Source organism: Trypanosoma rangeli (assembly GCF_003719475.1).
Source record: "Trypanosoma rangeli strain AM80 chromosome Unknown Tra_15.4_contig_00438, whole genome shotgun sequence".
NCBI classification, from domain to species: Eukaryota; Euglenozoa; class Kinetoplastea; order Trypanosomatida; family Trypanosomatidae; genus Trypanosoma; species Trypanosoma rangeli.
The window spans coordinates 3,866-13,777 of NW_021706181.1; the positions used below are offsets into that span (position 1 = coordinate 3,866).

General features: G+C 51.6%; 4 protein-coding genes across 4 annotated transcripts in view, besides 11 other annotated features; all 4 read right to left on the bottom strand.

Annotated features, from left to right (window-relative positions):
• Positions 1–419, bottom strand: part of TraAM80_08605 (uncharacterized protein) — a gene marked incomplete at both ends in the record, with an annotated part of 549 nt that extends 130 nt beyond the window's left edge. The window contains one exon of the mRNA XM_029385348.1: positions 1–419. This exon is cut by the window's left edge and continues 130 nt beyond it. Coding sequence (XP_029234817.1) covers positions 1–419 — 419 coding nt within the window.
• A 195-nt stretch (positions 420–614) lies between these two features.
• Positions 615–662: a sequence feature (A-rich).
• Positions 663–755: 93 nt separating this feature from the next.
• Positions 756–2,978, bottom strand: TraAM80_08606 (uncharacterized protein; the record flags this gene model as incomplete). Its single annotated transcript, XM_029385349.1, has 1 exon — positions 756–2,978. One exon carries the CDS (start codon positions 2,976–2,978, stop codon positions 756–758), a length of 2,223 nt encoding a protein of 740 aa, XP_029234818.1.
• Positions 2,979–3,057: 79 nt separating this feature from the next.
• Positions 3,058–3,104: a sequence feature (A-rich).
• A 240-nt stretch (positions 3,105–3,344) lies between these two features.
• Positions 3,345–3,372: a microsatellite.
• A 209-nt stretch (positions 3,373–3,581) lies between these two features.
• Positions 3,582–5,138, bottom strand: TraAM80_08607 (aminopeptidase; the record flags this gene model as incomplete). Its single annotated transcript, XM_029385350.1, has 1 exon — positions 3,582–5,138. The coding sequence occupies one exon, from the start codon at positions 5,136–5,138 to the stop codon at positions 3,582–3,584; it is 1,557 nt and encodes a 518-aa protein (XP_029234819.1).
• A 143-nt stretch (positions 5,139–5,281) lies between these two features.
• Positions 5,282–5,313: a microsatellite.
• Positions 5,314–5,686: 373 nt separating this feature from the next.
• Positions 5,687–5,709: a microsatellite.
• A 240-nt stretch (positions 5,710–5,949) lies between these two features.
• Positions 5,950–6,016: a microsatellite.
• A 298-nt stretch (positions 6,017–6,314) lies between these two features.
• Positions 6,315–6,346: a sequence feature (A-rich).
• Positions 6,347–6,474: 128 nt separating this feature from the next.
• Positions 6,475–6,518: a sequence feature (A-rich).
• Positions 6,519–6,526: 8 nt separating this feature from the next.
• Positions 6,527–8,302, bottom strand: TraAM80_08608 (uncharacterized protein; the record flags this gene model as incomplete). Its single annotated transcript, XM_029385351.1, has 1 exon — positions 6,527–8,302. The coding sequence occupies one exon, from the start codon at positions 8,300–8,302 to the stop codon at positions 6,527–6,529; it is 1,776 nt and encodes a 591-aa protein (XP_029234820.1).
• Positions 8,303–8,842: 540 nt separating this feature from the next.
• Positions 8,843–8,869: a microsatellite.
• Positions 8,870–9,555: 686 nt separating this feature from the next.
• Positions 9,556–9,590: a sequence feature (A-rich).
• Positions 9,591–9,878: 288 nt separating this feature from the next.
• Positions 9,879–9,912: a sequence feature (A-rich).

Sequence of the window (9,912 nt, forward strand, 5' to 3'; positions counted from 1 at the left end):
ACAATGACACCTCTTCGCGTTGGAAATAAGCTGGCAACAGTCACGACGCCCGCAAGGCCATAGACACCCACGCCAAAGTTAGAAATACTGTTGGAGTCGCACGGGCGCAACACGGTTGTGGAAATGGCGCCACTGAAAGTCAGTGCCATCAGCAGCGCGCCAACAGTAATCAGCACGAGCCCAAGCACAAAGAGAGGCCTCACACCAAAGTAGTCGTAGACAAAGGCGTACGGTATGCCAAAGTAGACGAAAACAATGGCCACTGTGCCTACGGTTGCCATGTCCGCACGAAAAAGACACACGCAGAGGCAGCCACAGGCGCCCGCCACGAGAATGCCAAACCGAGCCAGTTCATTAATTGGCCTCGATGCATCCTCACGGGAAACATTATCATTCGCCTGCAATTTCCTGCTTCTCATCCACTGCAGTCGTACCCCGTACCCGTGTATGTTTTGAAGTAATTGTAGTTCCCCCGACAAATCATCTTTTGGGCTTCACGACGCCTCGCTTCTCTCAGCGTTGGTGCATACGAAATGCTAATGCGCTGACGGTTACAAGAACGAAAGGAACGAAAAGGGTGTGAAAGTGGTGGCAGGAAATGAGTGTGTGCACGCAAAAAAAAAAAAACGCTCAAAAACAAAGAGAAAGAAAGAAAAAATAAACACAGAGCGAGAGAGAAACAACAAAAAGGAGAGTCGTAGGCAGAGAGGCGACGCTGCCGCCCACGGCACTGGCCTTTCCGACGATCCGACCCGTCAGAGGGCACTCATGACAGCACCACACAGCTCCTCCAGGAACGCGGAGACCGACGCATCCGACCCGTAGTCCGTGCTTTTGGCCTCCTGCCTCGCCATTTCCCGCAGGCATTCGGGAAGCAGCACGTCTGCCACAGGAGTGTAACGAAACACGCCCAAAGGGGCAAGAAATCGCAACCATCGACGAACGCGCCACACAAAGTGACCTACCACTGCCGCTTTCAGCCCATTTTTTGCCTCTCGCAGAAGCCAGCTTTGCAACGCGTAGCACTGACGATACAACAACACAGACATGACAACGCAGCAAACGTCATGTACCACCAGTGAGCACGATGATGAGGAAGCAAAAGCCGAAAATAATCCCACGAACGACTTCATGTGCGGTGGCATCACAAGCACCAAGCGTGCGGTGCTGGCGGAGAGTCGGCCGTCTTGTGCTGCAGCAAATGCTGATACCAGCGTCAACGAATTGGGGGAAGTAAGAGACAGAGCAATTTCCTCCGCCGCAAAGTCAATCAATGCGTTTCGGAGCAACGAAGTTGCCAGAGCAATATCGGACGTTGTGGGGGGCATCCGTGTCTGACTGTTGTGGTTCGCACCATCTTTTCCGCTCGTACCCCGCGGGTGGGGAATCGGCTCCTCGGCGCGTGTGCGCTTGAGCCGCATCGTCAGACGAGGGGTATCTTCCCGTTTCTGTAGCCCCTCCCCCAATGCCGTCGCGGTTGCATCGACTAGCGGAGCAGAAGTGCCCCTTCTCTCCTGAGTCGTCTCCAGCGGGAGGTCGCTGCAAGCAAAGCTGTTCAGCAGAACCCGCAGTCGGGCGTCGACCTCAGCCACCTGCCGCTCACGCGTCTCCGCCTCACCGGGTGTCGCCAGGGTTTCAAGTTGCCGCCAGACACGCTCTGCTATATACAGCTGCGCAGCGGGTAGTCGAAGCGCCAACGCAGCTAAAAACGCCGAGCTGCCGCAGTGGCCCTCGCCACCACTGCATTGGTCCCCCTCTCTTATCGCCCCGTTTAGGTCCTCGAAGGAAGGCACAAAAAGTGTGACATCCGGGTGGTCCAGGGCACCACGCACGTAATGCGAAGCCATGCTGTGACCATGATAGAGCGAAAGGAGCAACCCATATGCCGCCTGAACTGCACCCGCACACTTCCGCTGCGGCTCCCCATGAGAGTCACACGCCCCGTCCATTTCAACCAGCCGCAGCCCATACATCAAGGCCCGACGCCAGGAAACATCTACCACCGCCGACGCCGACTGCAATGAAGATGATAAAAGCGGAGGCACCGAAAATGAAGAAGCCTCCTTCACAACCTCCGTCTCTGCTGGGGGAGCTTCCAGTCCTGTCATGTCGCACTCGTGCTTAATCTCGCCTAACCACATACACAACAAGGCATGCGTCAAAAACGTGGAGGGGCCCTCCAAAGTCGCCAGCTGATCCTTCTCAGCCCCGTCATCACCTACAGCACCAGCAAGGGGATGCACAAACACACGTGTTGCCAATGGCCAAAAGTCTGCACAGATCCCTTCATTCAGCAGCCCGTGCATCGTGTCAACGGTGGCATCGGCGTCCGGAGCAAAAACAAAAACGTGTCGCCATAACTCGCGCCACGTTTGTGGTACCGACAACCCCACTATTGTCGTTCGAAGGAGTTGCAGCGTGCGTGCAGGACAGTGCAGCGTAAGGTATGTGGCGAGACCCGGGGGAATGTCTTCAAGTAACCACGTATGCGGCGACGGTGACGCCACATTTGACAAATTCCACGACAGAAGCAGTGCAGACAGCAACCGTTCCGCGTCTTCTCCACGGAACTCAACGGACGGCAGGTTCCTTTCCGCAGACAAACTCTTCCTCAAGAGGGAGAGATGCGGCAAGGTGCCCCTGCTCCTTTGTGACACCATGGTTGCGTTCACATTGTCGTCAAGCGCCAGCGTCCGTTCAGCAGCCTTTATGTATAGCTCGTGACTCCGACGCACAATGGCTGCAGTGCTGTACGGTGGACTGAGCTCTTGGAAAAGAAGCTGGCGGCAGGCGCCGTGCTGGAGGCCGCCCGCGGAAATAAGTTGCAACGTCAGAGTACCCCTTTCCACAGCAGACATATAAGGCAACGCCATGCGTGCTGCTCTTTGCGCCACAAAGGATAGAACGGAATCCAGTGGGGTTCCCGCTGGTCCGTCCCCCGCTGTGCACAGTGCACAGAGCTCGGCAACTGTCTCCATTCAGCAGCCAGAAACTGCAGTGGCCCCACTCTCTCCCTTTTGCACTGAACCACCATCGTGCCCCGGTCATTTCCAACGCAAAATAAACAAAAAAGAATCCAAAGTAGCAAATAAAATAAAGAAAAACGAGGGGCACACTCCGCACATGTGTCACGGTATTGGCACGACAGCAGAAACTTAGACACTCACAGCGAGCTGAGAACACAATAGAAGAAAACAAAAAAGAGGAGCGGGAAAAATATATATCCTATTTGCACCTTCTACCTGCGTTGATTCCGCAATGCAGGCATGTTCATACGTAATTTGACATGCATATGCATACGAAAACAAAATGCTTTGGCGCTTCCTAAAATAAATGTGCAAAATCCTCCCTCCCTCCCCCCCCCCGTGCCTCGCAAAGAAATACAACAAGTATAAAAAAGAAAAACAAGTGCATCATCAATCCAATAATAATGGTAATGTCTACTTTTTCTTATAGTGTCCCAATGTATCTCAGTAGAACATTCGTAATGAATGAAACGGAACACCACAGTGAAACAAAACAAATCAACCCTTTCTCTTAGCAACGCAGTCTCTTCTGCTCTCATCTTTCCCGCAACGGTGTCACAGCTTCCGGAAGTACTCTATCAGGAGTGCAGGACCGAAACCTGTGGCCTTGTCATCCTCAAACACTGGAAAAGCCATATCCACGTGGATATGCTTGCCCTTGAAGTCCGGACTGAGATGACTGGCAACAAAGTGTCCGGCGCACGACACACCAGCGTTGTTAGTCTGCTTCATTAAGTTGCGCATATCCGCAACGGGACTTTTGAACTCTGGAGCATGGTACTCCGGACAGTACAGCACAGGGAAGCACGTCTCGCCAGACTCCTTGCCTGCCTTCAAGAAGGTCAATTCGGCCTCCTCGTCGTTCACAAAAAGGCCTGCATGTTTGCGGCCAGTGGCAATACCCTGTGCACCCGTTAACGTGGCCATGTCAACAACAACCTCTGGCGTGAAGGGAAGCTCATGAGTCGCGTGAAAGACGCCGTCGCCGAGCACAATGCGACCCTCAGCGTCGGTGTTATTCACTTCCACCGTCTTGCCTGACTTCAACGTTACAACGTCGTCGTTGCGGTACGCATGGGGCCCCACCGCATTCTCGGCCAGGCACATGGTGCAACTTAGCTCAAGTGGCTGCTGCAGACGCACAGCGGTGAGAAAACCACAAAAGATCGCCGCTGCACCCCCCATGTCGCGCTTCATCCCTGTCATAAAAGCAGGTGGTTTCAGCGCCAAGCCGCCACAGTCGTAGACAATACCCTTACCGACCAAGGCGACCTTCGCCTTTACCGTAACCTTGGGTTTATACAGAAGCGTTACAAGCCGCGGTGCCTCTGCCGCACCTCTTCCCACAGAATATATGCCGCCGTAACCCCGTTCGCGCAGCTCCTCGCCACAAATGACGTCAATGGCACAACCCAGCTCCTTGGCATAGGCCTGCGCCACCTCCGTAAAGGTGGCGGTGTTAAGCAGATTCGTCGGTGCATCCACAAGGCGTTGGCAAAGCTGGGTCGAAGTGGCAATAACAGCCAATTCGTCTGCTGGCGGGTTGGGGGCAACCGGGAACACCACAGTGAGACGCACACTGTCGGCACAGTACCCCTTCGTAGCCAGACCCTCCTTGGCGGTGAAGTTGCGGCGGGCGCTTCGCGCCACTGCCACCGCCATTGCGACGGCTGCGGTTGAACGGACAAATATATCCACCTTTGTCTCCTTCCCCTTTACCTCCTCAAGGGCTGTGGAGACAAGCGAGGCGACCACGTCAGGTCGGGCAGGACAGTTGTTGCGGGAGGCCTCAGATGGCACCTCACCAACCACCACACGCACAAACCTCTCTTTTGCCTCATTATTAAGACCCTCCGCGAGTACCGCGTAGGTATCCCCCTTTTTCACACGTTCAATCGCCTCAGCTACGGCAGGGCAGTAGAATGGAAGCTCCTTCACTGCATCTTCCCGTAATTGGGCATGCGTGCCAAGGAGAACAACAAACGGCGATGCGAGACCTGTTGCATGGCTCGCCTTGTACTGGGCAATGTCGGTGAACGCGACATTGGTCACAAATTTTACGCACGACTGGACAAAGTCCGCCCCAGCGTCAGCACCAGGAAGCGTGGACATCAAATAACAATACCTCTTCCCTCACCTCTTCCGTCAAGTTACCAGAGCCCTTGCAGCCACACCTTCAATATACTCGCCAAATCAAATCTCACTGCACCATTTGTGGTGCAGTGACAACGCAAGTACAATAAAAAAGAAAAAGCAACAGAAACAGAAACAGAAACAAAACAAAACAAGAACATAAGGTAAATAGAGGGAAAACACAACAGAAGCAACGTTTAATGGAAGTGAGACAAGTAACTCCGCATCCTCCTCTGGCCTCCCCTCCACTCCCCGTCGCGGTTCGTACATCGGCGAAGAACAAAAGCAGGCGCAATGCGCCCGTGCAGAAGCAATAATAATCTGAAAGTCGATTCTCCACCTCTTTCATGTGACCACACACAGCGAGAGACAGAGAGAGAAGAACGCCACTCAGGCCTCACCGCCTCTCTCACCTCGCACTCGGGAGGCGTCACCTTCGCGGGGCGCCCGCCACAACACGCCGCTCGTGACGAAACAACGCAGCAACAACAGAATGAAAAAAGTGTCAATGAGAGAGGGAAGGAAGGCACGCACACACACACACACAACAAAAAAAAAAGCACTCACCTGCGTCCATTTTTACGCCAAAGACAAATCTCGATAAGAGAAAAATATACAGCCAAACAAACATTAAAGAAAAATTAGTAAAACGCCCGCTGCCCACCACGATGATGCCGCAAAAATACAGCACATACGCACAGGGAAAAAAAATATATAACAACATGCTAAGAGCCAGCATGAAAGCATCATTCTGTGATAGACCGGAACAGTGATTTTTTAAAAAAGAGCCCTCCTCTCCCCCTCGCACCCCCCCCCCCGCTCTCTCTCTTTCTCCATCTCCTCCTCTCCCCATCCCTAAAAGAATAATAAAAAAAAAGCACCAACCAAAAACAAAAATGTATTCGTTCACTCACCAACACGAATGTTCTCTGAGCATGTGATGTTGGCCCTGCTGTTGTTTTGTTATTTATTTATCCTTTCTTTTCCTTGCACTATGTTTCCACGTCGTCTTTTTCATCCCTTGATCATGCCTGCATGCTTGCCTCTCCTGCGCTGTGATACAGGCTTCCGGTGGTAGAACGATGTGAAGAGCGTCACAGTTTTTTGAGTGTCTTCCTGCCATTTTGTGTTTCCCAGGACAAATGTTCATCAAGTTAAAACAAAGCTCAAAATAAATAAAATAAAATTTATGGCCACACACAGACACAAGTGATGTTTTATTAATGTTTCCTCTGAAAGGGAGCTGGGCGGTGTATTTTGTTTGTTGTTGTTTTCATCTCTCTGGCGCCATGCAAGGCACACCGACAGCAGTGAAAAATCAAAACAAAACAATTAAAAAACAAGGCAAAAAAAAAAAACGTTTACCGTCATAATCGATTGCGTGACTTCATGCGACGACGTTCCATCGTGGCAATCGGCGCCACCTCGTCAAACGGCGGCAGGGCAGGGGGAGACGTCACGGACGCCGCGTTCACACTTCGCGAGAGCTCCACCACCAGCGGCATGCACGGCAACCCGTCAGTCTGGAAGTGGCGCATCTGCTGCGGCATCCGTCTCACACTCTCGCAATATTCCTTGAGCCGCAAGTACTGTTCCATGTTCTCGGCGTACCAAAAACCATGACGGTCCATCAGCACACGACAACGCAGTTTGTGGATCAGCTGCCAAACATTATTTGTGCGAATGAACGCGATAAACGACGTCTCGAAGCGCGGCTCAATAGCCACTACAGTGGCAATGTCAGGGCCACATGTTGCCTCAACCACGCGATTTAGGACAATAATGGTGCGATCCCTCAATTCACAAGGAAACATTTGAATAAACATTGGTATTAACTGGTTTTTATCCAATAATTTTATATTGTCAGCGTCGTGGAGGAGAGCAATATTCGAATTTTCTGTGCCCGTCATTCCGAAACTCTCGTCTACCTTTGGTGGTTCATTGGTGGGCAAAGCTGTCCCGTAGGGCACATACTTCAGCTTATCTTGCAGTGTACTGTAAACATTGGTGGATTTCCTGGGTACCTTGATAGGATACTGTTCTTTCATGGATTCAGCCTTAGTTGAGGCAGTTGTCGCAAACAATAACTGTTTTGAAATGGGGCGGTTACGAGTATTCGTCTGAGAAGAACTTGTAGGGTACTTTTTCCCGCCCTCATTATTATGTCCTATCGCCAGAGAACGAGTTCCATGGTCACGGCAAGTGTTAGTATTGTTGTTACTGTCACTGTTGCTGTTGCTGTCAACGACACGATTACCCTCAAAGAGAAAAAAACCCTCCTGTGAAACACCAGGATTTTTGGTGCTCAAATGCATGAGACGCTGTTCCACCGCAACCGGCGTTCTGCACGCTATACAGCTCCTTGAAAATGATGACGGGGTTTGACAAGACGCATTTGCAGAGGGGTACCTGGACGATATGACACCATCCGTATGTGGAGTGCCGCTATCAACATAGGGAATACCCACGCCTCCCACGGCCCAAGCCGCAGCAGCAACTGCGCTCGTGGTTGCGTTATTGGCACTGCTGGCAGCAGTATTAGTTGTGGTCCCTGGAACTGTGGTATGCTGCTGCAAAGTCATCAGTGATCGCGACTGCATAGGAACTGTGCCCGCAAGCTCAACCACAAGGGTGGGCACGTTGGCGTTAATACTATTGCCGGTAGGCGCACTATATGGTGTTGCGCAAGAGAAATTGTTCACCGCAGCTTCGACTGTAACAGTTGGTGATGCATCATCGCCGAACAAGTTACCTGCCACCTCACACGCCGTTCTCGATATATTTGTGTCACGCAGGTCCGTCACTGTCAGGAAAGTGGGAGTTTCCGTCCGGGCGTGCAGAACCTGCGACATGCCCAATACAGGTGACGTGCCCTGACCAAAGCCAGCCTCCGATGTTTCGGTTCCGTCAAATGTGCTTTCCATTACCAAGTCCCTCAGTGCTGGAAACTCAAATGCATTCCTGTATGATATAGGCGAGGGGCACTTGCTGAAATCATCGCTTTCCTGCTCAATCGCCGCCGTCGCCCCAAATGTGAACGATTCGTTCCACAACGTGGCAGAATCAACAGACCAACAACTTCCAGCACGGACTGGTGAAGAACAGGTGGATGCGGCAACATTGATGTGTTTTTCCCTATCCATTACTATCAAGGATTATCAATACGCTGACGTTTTTGTTTTCCCCCACCCCACCTCACCTTTTTTTTTTTCTTAATTGGCGCGTATGCAATTATGTAGGCACCTATATATTGACGTGTATGTGTGCGTGTTTGCGACTCCTTCGCGGTTAACGCGTCGTTGTTGTTGGCTACCTGCGTTTATTTGTCGTCTAATGGCTATGTTCAGATGATGTTCCGCCGGAGAAACAAACTACGCTGCAGATGATGGTGAGTAAAGTTGGGGAAAAAAAGGTTGAAGCATCCTCCCTTCACAAGGATGTGTGTGTGTTCGTTCAAATGCATGCATGCCCAAATATGCACACCTTTGGATAATTAAATGAACACATTTTTTTGTGCGTGACAAGATGCAGTTTGGATGAGTCGCGTCGACGCCGCAGCGGGCGCCCACGCTCTCTTCTCAGCAACTCTGATAATACCTACTGACAAATAATACGTTTTGCTGGTTTCATTCGTGTCGTTCATTCTTCCCCGTCTTCCCACCTATTTATTTATTTTAGCGCCGTTTCTTTCATTCATTCTTTTTTTTTTTTTAGAGATCGTTTGTTTTCTCCGTCCGTCTCGCTCCCCCGCCTCGTATCCCGCGTGTCGTTCCCTTCTCCCTCCAAGCTTCCCTCTTCTCGTTTTCCCCCTCGCCGCCGCATTCGCCGTGGCCCCCCACCGTTGCTGCTGCTGCCGTCGTCGGTATTTGCCCTCGCCGTGTCAACCAACACGCAACAGGACGTACGCGCAACAAAAAATGTGATGGAAAGCGCCCCACACGTGACGCAGCCGGCGCGAGATTGACGTGGCAGCGGCAGCAAGAAGGCAAAATACAACAAAACCTGCACACACAAAAAAGGTGGGGGATGACAAGTGCAAAATATATGCATGGTGCACACCTGCGCGCGTGGTGTACCCCAACGCTGCCGCGGCGGAGGGAAAGTCAAAATCGGGGGAGGGGAAACGAAGAGGAGGGAGGGAGAAAAACGACAACGCGACGAAGAGCGAAGGCAACCATCATCGGCACAAGGATGGTGATTGCACCCACCACCACAAAGGAGGGTCGGAGGGGGAGCGAGAGAAAGGGTGTGGCGGCGAACCAAAAGGGAGGGGTGGCCAAATGTCAAAGTGACTGCATGGCCCCAAGAAGAAAGGAGCACGAGAAGAGTAAACATGTAACCGTAACAAGTAACAAGGTGAGGGGGGCGGAAGGAGGTGGTCTCGGCAAAGCCGAGTAAAAAAAAAAAAGAAAAGACACAATAATAATAAAAGATCGAGGCCATTTCGTCATTGCCCACTCTCTCCATTTTTCCCCATGTACATGCCCCACTCACACACGCACACGCATGGACTGTAATTTACAGCCCGATTTTATTTGATGTTCGCCCTCAAGCTTCTACTGCTGTTGCCGCCACATTGTCGCAATGACTTCTGCCGGGAACCCCAGGAGGCCCGGTTCAGGCGTGGCCAAAACAAAACCAAAAGAACGGAAAAGGAACAAAACTGTTCGGGAGGGAGAGGGAGAGGAAACGACACAACAGAAAATGAAAAATACTGCCAACAAAAAGAGAAAAAAAGAAAAACGAAAAAAAA